Source organism: Salvelinus namaycush, chromosome 25 (genome assembly GCF_016432855.1).
Source record: "Salvelinus namaycush isolate Seneca chromosome 25, SaNama_1.0, whole genome shotgun sequence".
Classification (NCBI taxonomy): Eukaryota; Metazoa; Chordata; class Actinopteri; order Salmoniformes; family Salmonidae; genus Salvelinus; species Salvelinus namaycush.
In genome coordinates this window covers 657,691-680,773 of record NC_052331.1, presented here as the reverse complement: position 1 = coordinate 680,773, position 23,083 = coordinate 657,691, and the positions used below count along the sequence as shown (strand labels likewise).

The following is a 23,083-nucleotide window of genomic DNA, read 5'->3' as shown; positions in this document are numbered from 1 at the left end:
TTTGTGTTTGTTGTCCGTAGTTTATGCCTGGCATACACATGGTCTGCGGTTGTGAGGCCGGTTGGACAACTGCCAAATTTTCTAAAATAACGTTGGACGGCTTATGGAAGAGAAATTAACATTCAATTCTCTGGCAACAGCTGTTGGACATTCCTGCATTCAGCATGCCAATTGTACACTTGCTCAAAACATGAGACATGTGGCATTGTGTTGCGCGACAAAACATTTTGTGTTGTGCCACATGTTAAAGTGGCCTTTTATTGTCCCCCAGTACAAGGTGCACCTGTGTAATGACCATACTGTTTAATCAGCTTCTTGATAATCCATCCACCTTACAGGTGTGACATATCCTGGCAAAGGAGATACGCTCACTAACAGGGATGTAAACAAATTTGTGCACAAAATTGAAGAGAAATAAGATTTTTGTGCGTATGGAACATTTCTGGGATCTTTTATTTCAGCAAAGACCGACCTATTAGATGATTTGTACACATGACACCATGACATAGTAAACAACAACAAAGTAAACAGTAAGAGAAGCATGTGGACAGAAAAAGAGCGTGGTCATGTTGCACCGTGCTGCTTTATTTATGAAGAGCAGACAGTTTGATTTGATCTGATATCAACGGGCCAAGCCAAGAGAAAATACCAAATGCTGCTGGTTTATCACAAGTCCAAATGATTATTAGTATGAATTCTGCATTAGAAAAAAATAAACATAAGAGACAAACATGTAAAACCTTTTTTTCTACAGACTGGAAATACCTCATGAAAGACAATGTATGTCAACCACTATGTACAAAAAAAAAATATTAATAATATATTTATATTTTCTATACCCACTAAAATATATAAAAAGAAGCAGCTATGTCTTCTGAGGAACTCGTTTCTTTCGTCAAAATGTCTTTCTGAAACAGTTTTTTTTAAATATCCTTCAGTTGTAAATGTGAAAACTCAAAGAGAAAATGAAACGTAAATAAATTAAAAATATATAACCCCAAAAATCTGTTAATTATTTCTGTGTGATGCTGGAATACTGCAGAGTGTGAGGAGAAAATTGACAACAAGCTTCTCCAGTGGATCGATAAAGTTTGTTTGAAGATTTAAAAATGGATTTGAAAAATTCATCCATCCAAAAGTTAGTTCTCAAGTGTGTCGTTCGTTGACGACTTGAGAGTACAAAGATACAGAGACACAGCTCCATGACATAAGATGCAGGCTACAGCCAGAGATAGAAGAGAAGGGCACTTTTACATTGAGCGACCCAGGTGGACCTCCATGGCCCAGGGAGACCCAGGGACCCAGTGAGGGCTGACCTGCCAAGGGAGAGCGCCTCGGCCTGGGCAAGGGACAGTCTGGAGAGTCCTCGGGTTAGCAGCCTTCTGGTTGTCCCAAAGTTAGATTCACAGTTGATTCCCCCAAACCGCCACCCATTTGTGGAAGATTGGAAATATATTTTTTAAGGATCAAAGACTAGAAAGAAGCACGGGGGGGTTCTTTCTTAAATACAAAAAGTGTCTGTGTGGTTGTGTGTGTTTCCTGTGTGAACATTAACATACATACCGTAGTCTATTTGATGTGGCATCTTTACAAGAGAGCATTAACGTCCTGAGATATGTACACTTCGAGAGGGCCTCTGAGTGATAAAAGTGTTTATCTATATAAAATGAAAAAACAAAACAAAAATATATTCATATATTTATATCTATGCATCTGTGTGAGGGAAAAGGTTGGGCTTAAGGGGAGATAGGGATACGATATCCATATAGTGTTCTGTTAGGAGGGACTAGACCGAGGCAGAGCTAGTATCCGTCCGTTCGTCTTTCCCCCGTTCATATGTGTGTACGGGACGTGTTCCTCGTAGCTGTTTTGTCTCAACCCCAGTGACGAACCCGCTTCGTCCCTCTCCGAGCTGTGGTCTCCCCTCTGAGAGTACGAGGAACTGTGGTCCCCTCTCTGGGAGTAGGAGGACGGGTCCAGGGGAATGCTTTCCATGTTGTCCATGTCTAGGTCAAAGTCCTCCTGCTCCTGAGGCTTGTTTTCCTGACTGTAGTAGAAGGAGACCTCCTGGAAGGACCGGTGAAGGTCCTCGTGGAGCATTTCGATGATCTCCTGGAAGCTGGGACGCAGCTTGGGGTTATACTGCCAGCACATCGACATCAGGTCGTGTCTGAATAGCAGGAGAGAGGAGCTGCTGTTACATCATATAGTTAAGAGCTGATGTTCGTTGTCGTTAAAACATGATTTCCTCAATATCACACACAAAAGTGTAATCCATGTTTCATACAGTTCCCTTCAATAATGATTAATCTTGTTATGACCAGTCACAGCTGGACATAGATATGTACAGTATGGAGGTGAGACTTACAGCCGGTCAGCACAGTTGTCTGGTCGGTCCAGAAATCCTCCGTCCATGACGAACTTCAGGACCTGCTCGTTGGACAGGCCCTGGTACGGCTGCTCCGCTAGGGTACTGACCTCCCACAGCACCACACCAAATGACCTGGGAGAGACACACAAAAACATAGGAGAGAAAAAAAAATCAGTGGCAAGGAAAAACTCCATAGGTGGATAGGTAGGGAGGGAGAAAATCTTGAGAGGATCCAGATTCTGTCCATCTGGACCATGGATGGGCAACTCCAGTCCTCGGGGGCCTAATTGGTTGCACACTTTTGCCCCAGTCCCAGCTAACACACCTGACTCCAATAATCAAATAATCATGATATTCAGTTTAGAATGCAATTTGTTTACTAGGGACACGATGGTGGTAGGCCTGATCACTGACGACAATGAGACAGCCTATAGGAAGGAGGTCAGTGACCTGGCAGTGTGGTGCCAGGACAACAACCTCTCACTCAACGTCAGCAAGTACATTTACATTTTACATTTTAGTCATTTAGCAGACGCTCTTATCCAGAGCGACTTACAGTAGAGTGCATACATTTTACATACTGAGACAAGGATATCCCTACCGGCCAAACCCTCCCTAACCCGGACGACGCTATGCCAATTGTGCGTCGCCCCACGGACCTCCCGGTTGCGGCCGGCTGCGACAGAGCCTGGGCGCGAACCCAGAGACTCTGGTGGCGCAGCTAGCACTGCGATGCAGTGCCCTAGACCACTGCGCCACCCGGGACCCGTAGTGGTCCCGGGTGTTAAGTGTTAAGCAATTTATTGCTCTTTGAGGTCAGTTCGGTTTCGGTTTGGTTATTACAAAAATAATCACGGTTTTCCATTTAGGTTTCGATACATGTGGGTTGAATGCTGTAACACAGAATAAAACAATGAATAAAAGTCCCACAGTCGTGACTATTACTGCTTATCACTTATTAACATTACTTTAATACAATATTTGTTTTATTTGATTACTATTATTTCATTCCAAGTCAACTCATACAGTATAGAGCTGCTGCCTATGCTGTCTGACAAAATCACTATTTTAGTAGTTCTTCAGAGTCATAAATAAGGCATTATTTTATGAGTGCTGAATACCAACTTTCAATCACTTACAGTGTCTTGCAAAAGTATTCATCCCCCTTGGCATTTTTCCTATTTTGTTGCATTACAACCTGCAATTTAAATTGATTGTGAAATGGACATACACAAAATAGTCCAAATTGGTGAAGTGAAATGAAAAAAATGACTAGTTTCAAAAAATAAATTTGCGGAAAAGTGGTGCGTGCATATGAAGCACCTGAATAAGATCTGGTGCAACCAATTACCTTCAGAAGTCACATAATTAGTTAAATAAAGTCCACCTGTGTGCAATCTAAGTGTCACATGATCTGTCACATGATCTCAGTACATATACAGTTGAAGTCGGAAGTTTACATATACCTTAGCCAAATACATTTAAACTCAGTTTTTCACAATTCCTGACATGTAATCCTAGTAAAAATTCCCTGTTTTAGGTCAGTTAGGATCACCACTTTATTTTAAGAATGTGAAATGTCAGAATAATAGTAGAGAGAATGATTTATTTCAGCTTTTATTTCTTTCATCACATACCCAGTGGGTCAGAAGTTTACATACACTAAATTAGTATTTGGTAGCATTAAGTATGGAAGTATGCTTGGGGGTCATTGTCCATTTGAAAGACTCATTTGCAACCAAGCTTTAACTTCCTGACTGATGTATTGAGTTGTTGCTTCAATATATCCACATAATCTTCCTGCCTCATGATGCCATCTATTTTGTGAAGTGCACCAGTCCCTCCTGCAGCAAAGCATCCCCACAACATGATGCTGCCACCCTCATGCTTCACGGTTGGCATGGTGTTCTTTGGCTTGCAAGCCTCCTCCTTTTTCCTCCAAACATAATGATGGTCAGTATGGCCAAACAGTTCTATTTTTGTTTCATCAGACCAGAGGACATTTCTCCAAAAAGTACGATCTTTGTCCCCAGGTTTTGGAGCAGTGGCTTCTTCCTTGCTGAGCGGCCTTTCAGGTTATGTCGATATAGGACTCGCTTTACTGTGGATATAGATACTTTTGTACCTGTGTCCTCCAGCATCTTCACAAGGTCCTTTGCTGTTGTTCTGGGATTGATTTGCACTTGTCGCACCAAAGTACGTTCATCTCTAGGAGACAGAACGCGTCTCTTTCCTGAGCGGTATGACGGCTGCGTGGTCCCATGGTGTTTATACTTGAATGTTATTGTTTGTACAGATGAACATGGTACCTTCAGGCGTTTGGAAATTGCTTGTGGAGGCCTACAATTTTTTTCTGAGGTCTTGGCTTATTTATTTTGATTAGGTAGGTCTTGAAATACATCCACAGGTATACCTCCAATTGACTCAAATGATGTCAATTAGCCTATCAGAATCTCCTAAAGCCATGACATTTTCTGGAATTTTCCAAGCTATTTAAAGGCACAATCAACTTAGTGTATGTAAACTTCTGACCCACTGGAATTGTAATACAGTGAATTCTAAGTGAAATAATCTGTCAGTAAACAATTGTTGGAAAATTGGAAAAATGACTTGTGTCATGCACAAAGTAGACGTCCTAACCGACTTGCCAAAACTATAGTTTGTTAACAAGACATTTGTGGAGTGGTTGAAAAACGAGTTTTAATGACTCCAACCTAAACTTCCCACTTCAACTGTACACCTGTTCTGAAAGGCCCCAGAGTCTGCAACACCTCTAAGCAAGGTGCACCACCAAGCAAGTGGCACCATGAAGACCAAGGAGCTCTCCAAACAGGTCATGGACAAAGTTGTGGAGAAGTAAAGGGTTGTGTTATAAAAAATATCAGAAACTTTGAACATCCCATGGAGCACCATTAAATCCATTATTAAAAATTGGAAATAATTTGGCACAACAACAAACCTGCCAAGAGAGGGTCGCCCACTAAAACTAACAGACCAGGCAAGGGGGGCATTAATCAGAGAGGCAACAAAGAGACCAAAGATAACCCTGAAGGAGCTGCAAAGCTCCACAGCGGAGATTGGAGTATCTGTCCATAGGACCACTTTAAGCCATACACTCCACAGAGCTGGGCTTTACAGAAGAGTGTCCAGAAAAAAGTCATTGCTTAGAGAAATAAATAAGCAAACACGTTTGGTGTTCGCCAAAAGGCATGTTGGAGACTCCCCAAACATATGGAAGAAGGTACTCTGGTCAGATGAGACTAAAATTGAGCTTTTTGGCCATCAAGGAAAATGCTATGTCTGGTGCAAACCCAACACCTCTCATCACCCCGAGAACACCAACCAGTCCCTGCCGATGATTTTCATCAGCAGGGACTGGGAAACTGGTCAGAATTGAATTGAAGGAATGATGGAAGGCGCTAAATACAGGGAAATTCTTGGGGGAAACCTGTTTCAGTCTTCCAGAGATTTGAGACTGGGATGGAGGTTCACCTACCAGCAGGACAATGACCCAAAGCATACTGCTAAAGCAACACTCGATGGGTTTAAGGGGAAACATTTAAATGTCTTGGAATGGCCTAGTCAAAGCCCAGACCTCAATCCAATTGAGAATCTGTGGTATGACTTAAAGATTGCTGTACACCAGCAGAACCCATCCAACTTGTAGGAGCTGGAGCAGTTTTGTCTTGAAGAATGGGCAAAAATCCCAGTGGCTAGATGTGCCAAGCTTATAGAGACATACCCCAAGAGACTTGCAGCTGTAATAGCTGTAAAATAACCGACATCTCAGTTAATCGCTCAGCTCTATCAGCAAGACAAAGGAGCTGATTGTGGACAACAGGAAACGGAGGGCCGAGCACCCCCCATCCACGTCGACAGGGCTGTACTGGAGCGGGTCGAGAGTGTCAAGTTCATTGGTGTCCACCTCATTAAGGAATTAACATGGTCCACACACCAACACAGTTGTGAAGAAGGTGTGACAACGCCTCTTCCCCCTCAGGAGGCTGAAAAGATTTGTCATGGGCCCTGAGATCCTCAAAAAGTTATAAAGCTGCACCATTGACAGCATCTTGACTGGCTGCATCACCACTTGCTATAGCAACTACTTGGCATCTACTTGGCAAGGAGCTACATGCCATCCGAGCTCTCTGCCATCCAGGACCTTTCTAGCAGGCGGTGTCAGGGGAAGGCCCTAAAAATTGTCAAAGACTCCAGCCACCCTAGTCATAGACTGTTCTCTCTGCTACTGCATGGCAAGCGGTATTAATATACCAAGTCTGTAACCAACAGGACCAGTAGAGGCTGGTGGGATGAGCTATAGGAGGATAGGCGCATTGTAATGGCTGGAATGGAATTAATGGAACAAAGTCAAACATGTGATTTCCATATGTTTAATATGTTTGATACCGTTCAATTTATTCCATTCCAGGCATTACAATGAGCCCGTCCTCCTTTAGCTCCTCCAACCAGCCTCTACTGATCAGGACCCTGAACAGCTTTTACTCCCAAACCACAAAAGCCAATTTATGCTTGATACAAAAATGGAGGCATGCAGAGGCAAAATGGAGATCTGTACCGCATCGCTGTGCGCCTCCCAAATTTTGTAACGATGCAGAGGGCTCCGTATAGCTCCGCAGTGACCTGATTGGTTGACGGTAGGTGGGGCGGGAGGTCCTGCATAAACACAAACTCACTTCCTTGACACCTTCCCTCACAACAACTATGCTCAACGGCTCTGCGCTGCTCCGTAAAGCGCGAGAAGTATGAATGCCCTGATGTCTGCAGAGGCCATATCACCGCAAATGCTGCACAGCCAATGCAGATTCCGGATTGACCATGCAGGACCTTTACGACTGCTAAATAGTTAACCAAATAGCTGCCCGGACTATCTGCATGGACTCTTTTTGCACTCTCTTTTGACTCATTACATACGCTGCTGCTACCGTTTATTATCTATCCTGTTGCAGAGTCACTTTACCCCTACCCATATGTACATATTTACCTAAATTGCCTCGTACCCCTGCATATCGAATCGGTACCCCGTATACAGTCGTGGACAAAAATATTGGCACCCTTGCACTTTTTTAAAGTAACTAAAAATAAGTTGAAATTGAACAAAGTATTTGGTCTCCACAATTATTTATTTCACTGTTAATATTACAGAACCTTTGTTTTTGATTCAGAACTTAATATATCCATTTAAATCAGAAATGGCATTGACAAAATAATTCACACCCTAGACTTAATATTTGGTAGCACAGCCTTTGGTCAAAATAACTGCAATCAAGCGCTTCCTATAACCATCAATGAGCTTCCTGCACTGTACTGGCAGTTTGGCCCACTCCTCTTGTGCAAACTGCTGTTTTCAGATCTCTCCACGTTTTCAATGAGATTTAGATCTGGACTCATTGCTGGCCACTTCAGAACAGTCCAGCGTTTTGTCTTGAACCATTCCTGGGTGATTTTTGAAGTGTGTTTGGGGTCCTGCTGGAAGACCCATGACCTTCGACGGAGACCGAGCTTTCTGACACTGGGTCCGACATTGCGCTCCAAAATACCTTGGTATCATCCTGATTTCATGATGCCATGCACACGTTCAAGGAGCCCAGTGCCAGAGACAGCAAAGCAACCCCAAAACATCACTCAACCTCCTCCATGTTTGACTGTAGGGGTGTTCTTTTCTTTGAAAGCTTAATTTAGTTTTCTGTACTTTACCAAAAAGCTATAATTTGGTCTCATCTGTCCACAGAACATTCTCCCAGAAGGATTTTGGTGTGTTTTGGGAAATTGCAGTCAGGCTTTCTTATGTCTTTCTCTCAGCAGAGGGGTCCTCCTGGGTCTCCTACCATATAACCCCCTTTCATTGAGTTGGCGACGGATGGTGCGAGTTGAAACTGTCGTACCTTGTGTCTGAAGGTCAGCTTGAATCTGTGTGGCAGTTCACCGAGGTGCTTTCTCCAACATTCGAACAGTCCTTCGCCGCAAACTTCCATCAAATTATCTTGGGGCCACGTCCAGTGAGGTTGGCTACAGTGGCATGGGCCTTAAACTTTTTGATAACATTACGTACGGTGAAAACAGGAACATCAAGGTCTCTGGAGATGGACTTGTAGCCTTGAGATTGTCCATGCTTGGCTACAATCTTGTGTTTGTTTTCTTTCTTTTGTCCATGCTCATTGCGGTACACAGTGACACAAAACAGGAGAATGAGTCCTCTTCTCTATTCAAACTGGTTGACTATGTGATGTTTATACTGCAGGCACCTGCAGTATAAACATTCAATTCCAAAGTAAATGAGAATCACCTGCTTCTAGAAGCAGGTGATTCTTTTGTCCATGCTCATTGCGGTACACAGTGACACAAAACAGGAGAATGAGTCCTCTTCTCTATTCAAACTGGTTGACTATGTGATGTTTATACTGCAGGCACCTGCAGTATAAACATTCAATTCCAAAGTAAATGAGAATCACCTGCTTCTAGAAGGTGCCAATAATATTGTCTGGCTCATTTGGGGGAAAGGGGGATACCTAGTCAGTTGTACAACTGAAATGTCTCTTCCGCATTTAACCCGACCCCTCTGAATCAGAAAGGTGCGGGGGGCTGCCTTAATTGACATCCACGTCGTTGGCGCCCGGGGAACAGTGGGTTCACTGCCTTGCTCGGGGGCAGAACAGATTTTTACCTTGACAGCTCGGGGATTTGATCCAGCAACCTTTTGGTTACTGGCCCAACGGTCTAACCACTAGGCTACCTACCACCCCATTGTAGGAATTCTTTGTGGAATTAGCTAAGATTTAGTGAATTTTTTGTTTTGTTCAACTGCACACCGAAGACATAAATATATGGATACCAAAATATGTTTTAATTTCAACAGTTTCCTGGAAGAAATGGTGCATTGTTCGAGAATAGTGCAAGGGTGCTAATAATTTGGCCATGATTGTATATAGCCAAGTTATCGTTACTCATTGTGTATTTATTCCTCGTGTTTTAATATACAGTCCCAGTCAAAAGTTTGGACACACCTACTCGTTCAAGAGTTTTTCTTTATTTTTACTACATTGTAAAATAATAGTGAACACATCAAGACTATGAAATGACACATAAGGAATCATGTAGTAACCAAAAAAGCGTTGAACAAATCAAAATATATTTTATATTTGAGATTCTTCAAAGTAGCCACCCTTTGCCTTGATGACAGCTTTGCACACTCTTGGCATTCTCTCAACCAGCTTCACCTGGATTTTCCAACAGTCTTGAAGGAATTCCCACATATGTTGAGCACTTGCTGGCTGCTTTTCCTTCACTCTGCGGTCCAACTCATGCCAAACCATCTCAATTGGGTTGAGGTCGGGTGATTGTGGAGGCAAGGTCATCTGATGCAGCTCTCCATTACTCTCCTTCTTGGTCAAATAGCCTTTACACAGCCTGGTGTGTTGGGTCATTGTCATGTTGAAAAACAAATGATAGTCTCACTAAGCGCAAAACAGATGGGATGGCGTATCGCTGCAGAATGCTGTGTTGGCCATGCTGGTTAAGTGTGCCTTGAATTCTAAATAAATCACAGACAATGTCAGCACTCCCACACCATCACACCTCCTCCTCCTCCATGCTTCGCGGTGAGAACCACACATGGGGAGATAATCCGTTCACCTACTCTGCGCCTCACAAAGACACAGCAGTTGGAACCAAAAATCTTAAATTTGGACTCATCAAACCAAAAGACAGAGTTCTATTGGTCTAATGTCTTTTGCTCGTGTTTCTTGGCCCAAGAAAGTCTCTACTTATTGGTGTCCTTTAGTAGTGGTTTCTTTGCAGCAATTTGACCATAAAGGCCTGATTCACGGAGTCTCCTCTGAACAGTTGATGTTGAGATGTGTCTGTTACTTGAACTCTGAGGCTGGTAACTCAAACTTATCCTCTGCTGCAGAGGTAACTCTGGGTCTTCCATTTCTGTGGCGGTCTTCATGAGAGCCAGTTTCATCATAGCACCTGATGGTTTTCGCGACTGCACTTGAAGAAACTTTCAAAGTTCTTGAAATTTTCCGGATTGACTAATGATGGACTGTCGTTTATCTTTTCTTATTTGAGCTGTTCTTGCCATAATATGGACTTGGTCTTTAATCAAATAGGACTATCTTCTGTATACCACCCCTTCTAGAAGGTGCCAATAATATTGTCTGGGTCACTACACAACTGATTGTCTCAAACGCATTAAGAAGGAAAGAAATTACACAAATTAACTTTTAACAAGGCACACCTGTTAATTGAAATGCATTCCAGGTGACTACCTCATGAAGCTGGTTGAGAGAATGCCAACAGTGTGCAAAACTGTCATCAAGGCAAAGGGCAAAGCTACTTTGAAGAATATAAAATATAAAATATATTTCTATTTGTTTAACACTTTTTTGGTTACTACATATGTGTTATTTCATAGTTATGATGCATTCACTATTATTCTACAATGTAGAAAATAGTAAAAATAAATAAAAACCCTTGAATGAGTAGGTGTGTTCAAACGTTTGACTGGTACTGTATATACATTTCCCTCTCTGCATTGTTGTGTCACACCCTGATCTTTTTCACCTGTCTTTTGCTTGTCTCTACCCCCCACCAGGTGTCTCCCATTTGTCCCCATTATCTCCTGTTTTTTTATACCAGTGTTTTCTGTTTGTCTGTTACCAGTTTGTCTTGTCCTGTCAAGTCTTACCAGCGTGTTTTCCCATTTTCCAGTCTTGCTAGTTTCTGTTTTCTAGTTTCCCCGGTTCTGACCATTCTGCCTGCCCTGAGCCTGCCTGATGTTCTGTACCTGTTTATTGCTGCCCTGGATTTCGGACCATTCTGCCTGCCCTGAGCCTGCCTGCCGTTCTGTACCTCTGACTTACCCTGGATTACTGACCTCTGCCTGCCCTCGACCTGCCCTGGCCTGTCCCCTTGTATAATAAATACTATGAGAACTGTACTATCCTCCTCCTGTGTCTGCATCTGGTCATATCCTGAGTCGTGATATGTTGGGAAAAACAGACCGGTTGTTTACAAAGCATGTGACAAATAACATTTGAATGGTGAAAAACAGGGACACCACTTCGGCCCGTGAGGACTGCAGTTGACAATCCCTGCATTCGACAGTCGGCAAGCATTCACACAGAGAAAGACAGACAAACACAGTCAAGTGTCCTCACCAGCAGTCTGAGTTTGCAGTGAACACGCCATCCTTCAGAGACTCAGGAGCCATCCAGCGGACAGGAAGCAGACCCTTCCCTCCCTTCCTGTAGTAGTCTGTCTCATAGATGTCTCTGGTCATACCAAAGTCTGAAGGAGTGGGGGACAATTAGAACACAACCCACAGATCTGTTATGACCCTATCAAAAACATTCAAATGATATTCTTTGACTTGGTTTGAACTATATTAACATATTAAACGCTTAATAAGGGTGTATTTAACTGATTAATGTGTAGTCCGTAGAAACAGTACAACTGAAAAGTAAGGTGGTGAGTTGCCATACCTCCTATCTTGACAGTCAAGTACTGTCGGCCATTTGTGTGTGTATATATTGGAGCTGGGCGATATGGACAAAAAGTCATAACGCAAAAAATTTAACTATTTTGCTCGATAACGATAAATACAACAGTACATTTTGTTTTTAATGGACAGTTACTTTACATTAGCGGCAGGGCTTTATACATATTTTTCCCAGTGCCATGTAAGACAACAGATGGTAGCCTATGATTAAAAAAAGCTATTTCATCTAACATATCCATGGAATGCATGATTTATATTTTTAGGTGCAACCGGTCAAAATAGGATCCAGAATTATCATATTTATTTTTGGGTGCTTCAGAGAGGAATTTGCCGACATCTTTGTGGCCTAGGCTATATTATTTACCGCCTGAGAAAGTGGGAACTCAAAAAACACTTATCTAGATTGCGAACTCTAAATATGATTTTTTTTGCTGGATAGCCATGTAGTCTAATTGATTAATCTATTAGTAAATGTAATGTGGTACAAAAACTTTCCAGCACTAGGCCTAGGCTACTTGATGTAGGCCTATTCACCGCAAGTGGAGGGCTCCACAACAAAACCCATACTAAATACCCTACTCCGGTTGTAAAGTGGTGCCATGAACTCAACATATATCAATAATATACTCACAGAAAGCTGTGACTCTCCTCTCTGTAACTAGAACAACAGGAGCTGCTTTAAAAACTGTATTTTCCCCGCAATTGTATTTTGAGCAACGGTCATATTCTCAGAATGCATCTCTCCCTCCTTCGTGCGCAGTCGGGAGAGGGAATGAGAGTGGCTCGCTCACACAGCAGCCAAAAGCGAAACAGGCAGATACTTTCATAACAGGAACAAACATAATGCATAGGCTATTACTGTTGACCACATAATGGTTTTAGAACAATCTACAGGAACGTTGTGTAGCAAAATCACAAAAAATGACTGTCATAAGCAAAATAAGATCATGTTGATCATTTTCGGTTTATCATCCCAGCTCGTGTGTATATATGTGTACTCTACCTCCTATCTTAACAGTGAAGTCCTGCGCCACCATGCAGTTCCTAGCAGCCAGGTCTCTGTGGACAAACTTCTTGGCGTTGAGGTAGGCCATGCCATCTGCTATCTCTGCTGCCATCTGAATCATCTCCTTCAGAGTGGGGGGCGGGCGCCCTGTAGGGTTATTCTGTAAAATATAAACAATAATACATTTATTAATACTAGGGCTAATTTACAAAACATGAGGGTCACAATAATTCTAGGCTGCATCCCAAATGGCACCCAATTCCGTATATAGTGCACTACTTTTGACCAGGGCCTATAGAGCTCAGGTCAAAAGTAGGGCACTATATAGGGAATCGGGTGCAATTTAGTCTCGCTCTGGCCAGCAGAGTTAGTCAGCCAGCCAGCCAGAGACAGTGCAAGACTAGTCTGGTTTCCAACAAGACACAAGGGGGCAGTAGAGTGTGTGTGTGTATGTACCTCAGAGTCAGGGCGGAGGCAGCGCAGGTAGCTCTTCAAATCACCGTGTGTCATCAGCTCCATGACAACAAGAGTGGGCTGGCCCTTAGAGACCACACCCATCAGACGCACCTGAGGGAATATTTTGTTTACCTTACTTGCTTTGATTCTTGAACTGTGGCAGCTACCAACACCTACTTTTTGAAGACAATTCTCCTATTCATGATCATGGTATGTGGTGGTCACACCTTCCTCACCAATAGTTTGTGTCGGGAGGCTAGCGTCAGTCTGTTATGTCTGGAGTATTTATCCTGTCTTATCCAGTGTCCTGTGTGAATTTAAGTATGCTCCCTCTAATTCTCTCTCTCTCCCTCTCCTCCCAGAGGACCTGAACCCTGGGACCATGCCTCAGGACTACCTGGCCTGATGACTCCTTGCTGTCCCCAGTCCACCTGGTCGTGCTGATGCTCCAGTTTCAACTGTTCTGCTTGCGGCTATGAACCCTGACTTGTTCACTGGACGTGCTACCTTGTCCCTGACCGACTCTCTCTCTCTACCGCACCTGCTGTCTCTAACTCTGAATGCTCAGCTATGAAAAGCCAACTGACATTTACTCCTGAGATGCTGACCTGTTGCACCCTCTACAACCACTGTGATTATTATTATTTGACCCTGCTGGTCATCTATGAACGTTTGAACATCTTGGCCATGTACTGTTATAATCTCCACCCGGCACAGCCAGAAGAGGACTGGCCACTCCTCAGAGCCTGGTTCCTCTATAGGTTTCTGCCTTTCTAGGGAGTTTTTCCTAGCCACCGTGCTTCTACACCTGCATTGCTTAATGTTTGGGGTTTTAGGCTGAGTTTCTGTATAGTACTTTGTGACATCGGCTGATGTAAAAAGGGCTTTACAAATACATTTGATTGATTGATCCTTATTACAAGCTGCTAAATGACAAAAATGTAAACGTAAGGTGGCATCCCCTTCTATAGCCTCTGTAGGTCTCTCACCACATGGTGGCAGGTGAAGCCCTTCATGACGGAGGCCTCGTTGAGGAACTCTATTCTCTCTCTCAGACTGGCCGACTCGTTGACCGTCTTCACCGCCACGCTTGTCTCCGGCTCGCCCTTCACGATGTCCTTGGCGATGCCCTCGTAGACCATGCCGAACGAGCCCTGACCCAGTTCACGCAGGATGTTGATCTTATCTCTGCCCACCTCCCAGTCGTCGGGCTCGTACACTGCAGATCACAACACACACACACACACACACAGTCAATGGCTGGACACTACTAGACAGCAACAATCAAGTCTTGTACATTCTACATCTCTGATTCGCATAGACATCCACCATAGTGCTAATGTTGTGACAGCTAGTATGTGTCAGTTGTCTATTTACATGGTATACTAGTTTGAACATCAAAATCCAGTCAGCTATGCTTTAAAACAGGTGTATTCACAAAGGTCAGCTGAGAATAAAGAATATTATTATAATGTGTCCTTACTGTCAGCAGCACTAAGGTACTCTGGGTTGGAGGATGTGTAGAGGGGTCCAGAGGGGCCCTGGGTTTGCCTTGAGGGAACACAAGGAGGTAGGGGTAAATAATATATAATGATTATACACTGAGTGCACAAAACATGACAGACTGACCAGATGAAAGCTATGATCCATTATTGATGTCACTTGTTAAATCCACGTCCATCAGTGTAGATGAACGGGAGGAGACAGGTTAAGGATTTTTAAACCCCGAGACAATTGAGACATGGATTGTGTATGTGTGCCATTCAGAGGATGAATGGGCAAGACAAAAGATTGAAGCGTCTTTGATCGGGGTATGGTAGTAGGTGCCAGGGTGCACCGGTTTGAGTGTTTCAAGAACGGCAACGCTGCTGGGTTTTTCTCGCTCAACCGTTTCCAGTGTGTATCAAGGCTTGTAAGTAAGCATTTCACGGTAAAGTCTACACTTGTTGTATTCGGCGCATGTAGCAAATAAAATTTGATTTGAAGAATGGTCGGTCCCCCACCCAAAGGACATCCAGCCAACTTGAATGAAATCAAATGGAAATTTAGACCACTATTAGTTGAGTCATGTGTTAGTGCTGGGCTGTAACAAAAGCCTATAAATACTACTGGTGTAATACTACTAGTCAGGAGAGAAGCTTTGTAACACTACGTACCTATTCTTGAACAACAGACTACACACCAGGCCGATTCTTTCATATAGTTGGGTTGGCTGTAGAAAGACAGACGTGTAGAAAGCATAATACTTACTTCTTCTTGAACATGACGAATCCCCCCGCTGTCATCAGTATCAGCAAAACGATAAAAATGACTGAACCAATGATAATCTTCAACATGTTGGATGGATCCACCCCTAAAAACACATCGCCATGGAGAAAGTCAGTTATGGTCACATACAATTATTTTCTTAATTTTACTGTGCCTCGGTGTGCTCTAATGTTTAGGAGATTTAGGCCAGGTTTCTGGTACTGCTAATGTAAAAGCTGCATATACAACTTATATTTGATTGATTCACTGATTGGTCAAGCGGTCTGTGGTGTGTGTGTGTACGTCTCTTACGCAGGTCTTCTACGTAGAAGTGTGTGGGGTCAGTCCAGGAGCCGTTTCCTGCCAGCGAGGTGGCTCGGATCCTCACGGTATAATTCCCAGGATGCACCACTCTCAGCTTGCAGCCCTCCGACTGCTGGTACATCTTCCTGGACACACAGTGGTGCAGCTCCTGGAACAAACACACACTTTATTTTCATTTATTTATCTGCGTTGTAAGAGGAGAGGAATTACAGGGGACAGGAGAAGCCACTTAAGATATATATTTTTTGTTGAAGTATTGATTGAAAAAACAGGACATGCGTAATAATAGACTTAAGATTGGAAACAACACACAGCAAACAGAATATAATGTCTATGTGAATCAGATGTGTTTTGAAATCATTGCATATAAAGCCAATAATAAAACTAATAACCTGATTTGAGAAAAACATGTTTGTGCAATAACTATTATTCGAGAACCACCGGAGTGATTATGTTGTTTTCAACATCAGCGATGACTATGGCCTTTGCAACGTTTCCATGGTAACTAAAAACACAGCGCTGATGCAACATCGGGCTATTATTACTTTTCCATTAACGGTCCTATTCACTAAATGAGAGCAGAGAGACTGTGGTACTGTTCAATGTATTATATTAAATTAGACTATGGGGCACATCCGGTGTTCAGTATTTGTCTGTTTGTGTGTGTGTTTATGCTTGCGTGCCTGTGTGTGTTTGCATACGTGTGTGTGTGTGTCTGTGTGACATGTATGAGAGCTCTCACCTCTGTGTCTCCCAGTCTCTTATAGTTGACTTCATACAGGATGATCATGCCGTTGGGGGCATTAGGCTCAAGCCACTTAATATGAACTGTGTACTCAGTCACGTCGTAGCTGATGGGCCCCACTATGTCATCTGCTTTGTCTGTAGACAGGATACACAAGGTGTTAAAATGGCCTCATTACTCTATCCTACTGCTACAAACACCATTGGTCTAGAAATACTGTGCAAAAGTAGACAAGAAATCATCATGTTAAACTGGCTTATTACTTCTTACAGTGGTTTCTTAAAGGGATACGTTTGGTTTATTACTTCTTACAGTGGTTTCTTAAAGGGATACGTTTGGTTTATTACTTCTTACAGTGGTTTCTTAAAGGGATACTTTGGTTTATTACTTCTTACAGTGGTTTCTTAAAGGGATACTTTGGGATTTTGGTAATGAGGGCCTTTTTCTACCTCCCCAGAGTCAGATTCACTTTTTATGCTAGCAGATACCATGGACTTCCAGTCATTGCGCTAACGCTAGTTAGCATTGGCTTGCGAAACTACGTCCAACTTTCTTCATACTGGACACAGAGACATCAAAATGGTATCCATGAGTTCATCTAACTCTGGTAAAGTAGATAGAAGGCCTCATTACCAAAGTATTGCTTTAAGTAGTGGGTGTGCGTGTATGTGTAGTGTACTAGTATGTAGATAGCCTCACCCTCAGGCATGGTGCGAGCTGAGACGAAGGCTGCCATACTGCAGCGTGAGGGGTCTGTGGGGTGGTTGCAGGCCAGCACATCGATCTGGTACGAGGTAAAGTGTCGGAGGCCGGAGATGACCGTAGACTCCTTGGCAAACACTGTCAGCTGGATTTTAGTGCTCTCCACACCCTTTCCATCGTCACTGTCTGGGCCGCGGGTGATGAAACCTTCGGACAGGGTGGTGGGCATCGTGGCGAATGACGGCTGCGTCTGATTGGCTACGCCCATGGTGGAGCGGCGCTGTCTTGGTCTTGGAGGGAATGAGGGATAATCAATTAATTAATCAAATCAATCATTTATTTTATTATAACAACTATTTGCTAAATAGATCACACCATTATGTTGAGTCTATTGCTACTGGGTAGATTGCTGAGTCCTATTCATAAGGCACCAAACGAAATTCAATTAGCCTTGAAGGAGAAAAAAAAACTGTTGCGTCCCGACAGACTCTCCTTCCTCCTGAAGTGTGCACTCGTTCACTACTCCCCATACATTTCAAAGCATGCCCCCCAGGTGTAGACATGGGCTAGAAAGAGTTTATGTCAGTAATTTCATTTCAAATCCATGAACACTTCGGGAGAAAGGAGAGATTATTGGGACGCAACCGAGCCCTGAGTTGGATGATGTGTGTTGCTGGGGAAACAGAATGCAGGTAAAGATCGCTCAGCTTGTCTGACAAGAGGAAGGGAAGGGATGGCAGTACAAATGATGAATGACGACAGCTTACCTTAAACACATTGTGAATGTGTGTGTGTTAGAAGTCGACCGATTATGAATTTTCAACGCCGATACCGATTATTGGAGGACCAAAAAAATGGCCGATATCGATTAAATGTGGCAACCCTAAGTCTACATATTGCTGTTACATTGCACAACCTTCAATGTTATGTCATAATTCTGTAAATTATTACACTGCGCCACCCGGGAGGTGGGCACTGCATCGCAGTGGTCTAGGGCACTGCATCACAGTGCTAGCTGCGCCACCAGAGTCTCTGGGTTCGCGCCCAGGCTCTGTCGCAGCCGGCCGCAACCGGGAGGTCCGTGGGGCGACGCACAATTGGCATAGCGTCGTCCGGGTTAGGGAGGGGTTGGCCGGTAGGGATATCCTTGTCTCAGTATGTAAAATGTAATAAAATGTATGCACTCTACTGTAAGTCGCTCTGGATAAGAGCGTCTGCTAAATGACTAAAATGTAAATGTAATGTACAATTCTGGCAAATTAGTTCACAGTTCGCAATGAGCCAGGCGGCCCAAACTGTTGCATATACCCTGACTCTGCTTGCACTGAATGCAAGAGAAGTGACACAATTTCCCTAGTTAATATTGCCTGCTAACATGAATTTCTTTTAACTAAATATGCAGGTTTAAAAAATATATACTAATGTGTATTGATTTTAACAAAGGCATTGATGTTTATGGTTAGGTACATTTGTGCAAAGATTGTGCTTTTTCGGCAATGCACTTTTGTTATATCATCACCAGTTCGGCGAAGTTGAAGTAGGCTGTGATTCGATGATAAATTAACAGGCACCGCATTGATTATAATCAACGCAGAACAAGCTAGTTAACCTTTTCTCAATAGGGGGTGCTGTTTGCACTTGGTAAAAATTTTGTTCCCAAATTAAACTGCCTCGTACTCAATTCTTGCTCGTACAATATGCATATTATTATTACTATTGGATAGAAAACACTCTCGTTTCTAAAACCGTTTGAATTATATCTGTGAGTAAAACAGAACTCGAGTTGGAGCAATTTTCCTATGAGGAAGTGAGAAATCTGAAATCTGCAGGCTGTTCTGAGGTCAGTTTATTAATTTGCATGTCTTCTATTGGTTGAGATGCACTGCATACGCCTTCCCCTGGATGTCAGCAAATAGTGAGAATTGGAATGGAGTTGCTAGGCAGATCTGAGGCCTTATAAATGGGCTGGCAACGTGGGGTCCTCTCTTTCCTTCCTTCGCCATGACGCAAGACAGACCTCAGGATGGCGTTCTAGAAAGCTCCCGTTATAGCCCTTAGATATATCCGGCTCTGATTTTATTCGATATAGGTGTTAAAGACATCATAATGTTGTTATTTTAAACCGAGTTATATCAGTTTATATCAGTATATTGCGATTTTCGGGTATTTATTTGTGCTGCGTTCTAGTGAGTTGGGCACGTCTGGGCCACATGGCTAATGTTTACTGCTAATTCCAAAGTTGAAGGCGACAATCTACAACCGAGCAACGATTCTTTTGGACAAAGGACAACTTGCCCAAGATTCTGATGGGAGCTCATCAAAAAGTAAGAACTATTTATGATGTTAATTCGTTGTTCTGTTGAAAAATGTAAAACTCATATTCCGCCATTAATTTCGGTGCGGTCTCGCTTTAACGTACGCTGTATGTCGTAGTAACGTTAATTTTAAAAATCTAACACAGCGATTGCATTAAGAACTAATGTATCTTTCATTTGCTGTCCAACCTGTATTTTTTAGTCAAGTTTATGATTAGTTACTGATTAGATTAGGTGCCTCTCCCAAGATTTCTCCCGACATATTGTTGGCAGCTTGGCTACTATTCTCATTGTATAACCACGATTTGTGCCGCTAAATATGCACATTTTCGAACAAACTCTATATGTATTGTGTAATATGATGTTATAGGACTGTCATCTGAAGAAGTTTTGAGAAGGTTAGTGAAAAAATTAATATCTTTTGCTGGTTTATTCGTTATCGCTATTGTTGGCTTGAATCAATGCTGTTGTGTGGTTGGCTATTGTAGTAAGCTAATATAATGCTATATTGTGTTTTGGCTGTAAAACACTTAAAAAATCTGAAATATTGGCTGGATTCACAAGATCTTTGTCTTTCATTTGCTGTACGCTGTGTATTTTTCATAAATGTTTTATGATGAGTATTTAGATAATTCACGTTGGTCTCTGTAGTTATTCTAGTTGCTTTGGTGAGAGTTGTGATGGTGGCTGCAATGGTAAACTATGATTTATACCTGAAATATGCACATTTTTCTAACAAAACATATGCTATACAATAAATATGTTATCAGACTGTCATCTGATGAAGTTGTTTCTTGGTTAGTGGCTATTTATATCTTTATTTGGTCGAAATTGTGATAGCTACCTATGCAGGAAAAAAATGGTGGGAAAAAAAGTTGTGTCTTTTGCTATCGTGGTTAGCTAATAGATTTACATAGTGTCTTCCCTGTAAAACATTTTAAAAATCAGAAATGATGGCTGCATTCACAAGATGTGTATCTTTCATCTGGTGTCTTGGACTTGTGATTTAATGATATTTAGATGCTAGTATTTACTTGTGACGCTATGCTAGGCTATGCTAGTCAGCTTTTTTACTGATGGGGGTGCTCCCGGATCCGGGATTGTGTGCAAGTAGAAGTTAACCTAGTAATATCATCAACCATGTGTAGTTAACTTGTGATTATGTGAGGATAGATTGTTTTTGATAAGATAAGTTTAATGCTAGCTAGCAACTTACATTGATTGGCTCCTTGCTGCACTCGCATAACAGGTAGTCACAGCCTGCCACGCAGTCGACTCGTGGAGTGCAATGTAATTGGCCATAATCGGCATCCAAAAAGGCAGATTACCGATTGTTATGAAAACTTGAAGTCGGCCCTAATTTATCGGCCATGCCGCTCGGTTGACCTCTAGTGTGTGTACATGGTGTGTTATGTTATGTATGCTGGTTCTTTTGTACCCTGATTACACAATTAACCAATTCTAATTCATACAATGAAGACTTTGACTGATTGATTTATCAATCAATCGATATCAATCAAATGGATTATATAAAGCCCTTTTTACATCAGCAGTTGTCACAAAGGGCGTATACAGATAACCCAGCCTAAAACCCCTAAGAGCAAGCAATGCAGATATAGAAGCACGGTGGCTAGGAAAAACTCCTCTAGAAAGGCAGGAACCTAGGAAGAAACCTAGAGAGGAACCAGGCACCGAGGGTGCCCGGTCCTCTTCTGGCTGTGCCGGGTGGAGATTAGAAGAGTATATGGCTATTAAAGCCAGATCGTTCTTCAAGATGTTCAAACGTTCATAGATGACCAGCAGGGTCAAATAATAATCACAGTAGTTACAGAGGGTGCAACAGGTCAGCACCTCAGGAGTAAATGTCAGTTGGCTTTTCATAGCCGAGCATTCAGATCAAGACAGCAGGTGCGGTAGAAGGAGAAATAGAGACATTTGTCCTTGATTGATTGATTGACTGAGGTAGATGTCATACGTACTTGGGCTCGAAGACCTCGTTGTGGATGTAGTTCTCAAAGGTCTTACGGTACTCTGAGTCCTCGGCCTCCTTCTTCAGCTGTTTGTCTGTTTTGGGACAGGCACAGCAGCGGCCACCCTGCCCCTCGTCCTCAGTCTGGTTCCACTTGGCCTCCTCATCACTGTCCACTTGGGTGGGCACCCGCGACGGCAGCTTCATACCTGGAGGGAGGCATGGAGAGAGAGTCAGAGGCAAAGATGGACAGAGACAGAGGCAGAGAGAGAAATAGACATACAAAGATGGAGACAGGAGGAGACACAGAGTCAGAGACAGACAAAGATGGAGACAGAGACAGGCACACAGAGCCGGGGGAGCCTGTCATTAATTGTCAGCAATATCTTTGCTGGTTGATATACACCTACTCTGACATGATTCCCCTACAGACTAGTGTTGTCTAGACTCCTGACTGCTTGGGCGAGTGAGTGGGAGTAGAGGAGGAGAAGAAGAAGTTAAAGTAGAACATGTGTGTGTGCCACAGAGTGAGTGGCTGCCACTTGTTAGAAGGCCAAATCAGGTAAAGAACCATTCCATCCACCTCAATCACAGAACTTCACAGTCTCTCACACCCTGACCTTTCAGCGGTGTTTTCCAAGTACATGGGGTAGCACATAGAAAACGTAGCCAGCCAGGTTGTTCCGGACTGCGGTGAATTTCTTTCGTAGAACGAGTTCTATTTTGGTGGTCTCTACTACATTCTAATGCCTTGATTCTATTCGAAATACACAACTAAATCATTGAATACTTTAACGACTTTACCTCCCAGATTGGTAAAATGAGGTGTATTATTGAGAGAAAAAAGACGAGACTTAACAATTAAAATGACTGAAAATGTATGAATTCAGCGTGTTAGTTGTTTTGGAAATTGTAGGCCAGTGGTATTCAAAGTCGGGGTCGCGGGGAAATTGCAGCCGGGTCGCCTTTTTGGTTGGGTTGTGTTTCGGAGGACGCATGGCTCTCGACCTTCGCCCCTCCCAAGTCCGTACGGTAGTTGCAGTGATGAGACGAGACTGTAACTACTACCAATTGGATACCACAAAATTGTGTAGGGAAAAAAAGGGGGGGGTAAATATGTATATATTTTTTTATAAAATAAAAAAAATAGACCTGCAGGTATGACTGAAGGATGAAGCAGGTGTTAAACATGAGCTCTAATACACAGAAAGCAGTAGTTGACTACTTCGATGTCAACGTTTTAATCAAATCAGTAGGCCATTTCAATATCTTTAATAATACCATATATGTATCGTGACATTAGCTTTTATAACCTTCAATCCGTTTTCTTTAATCCTATTTCGGACCAGAATGAGGTTCTCTCCACTACCAATTGTTCCTGCAGTGAGTGTTCAACATAAATTATGAAAACATTCAATGAGTATCTGC

The 23,083-nt window shown here is 42.8% G+C and overlaps 1 protein-coding gene across 1 annotated transcript in view; it reads right to left on the bottom strand.

The window, feature by feature from the left end:
* Positions 1–544: 544 nt before the first annotated feature.
* Positions 545–23,083, bottom strand: part of LOC120020095 (insulin receptor-like) — an 88,652-nt gene continuing 66,113 nt past the window's right edge. The window contains exons 12-23 of the mRNA XM_038963532.1: positions 21,666–21,864; positions 17,369–17,661; positions 16,667–16,806; positions 15,913–16,072; positions 15,604–15,706; positions 14,837–14,904; positions 14,343–14,572; positions 13,354–13,464; positions 12,895–13,057; positions 11,551–11,680; positions 2,369–2,503; positions 545–2,170 (exon numbers count right to left, since the gene is read on the bottom strand). Of these exons, the coding sequence (XP_038819460.1) occupies positions 1,777–2,170; positions 2,369–2,503; positions 11,551–11,680; positions 12,895–13,057; positions 13,354–13,464; positions 14,343–14,572; positions 14,837–14,904; positions 15,604–15,706; positions 15,913–16,072; positions 16,667–16,806; positions 17,369–17,661; positions 21,666–21,864 (2,126 nt within the window). The 3' untranslated portion in view covers positions 545–1,776. The remainder of the gene's footprint in view (positions 2,171–2,368; positions 2,504–11,550; positions 11,681–12,894; positions 13,058–13,353; positions 13,465–14,342; positions 14,573–14,836; positions 14,905–15,603; positions 15,707–15,912; positions 16,073–16,666; positions 16,807–17,368; positions 17,662–21,665; positions 21,865–23,083) is intronic.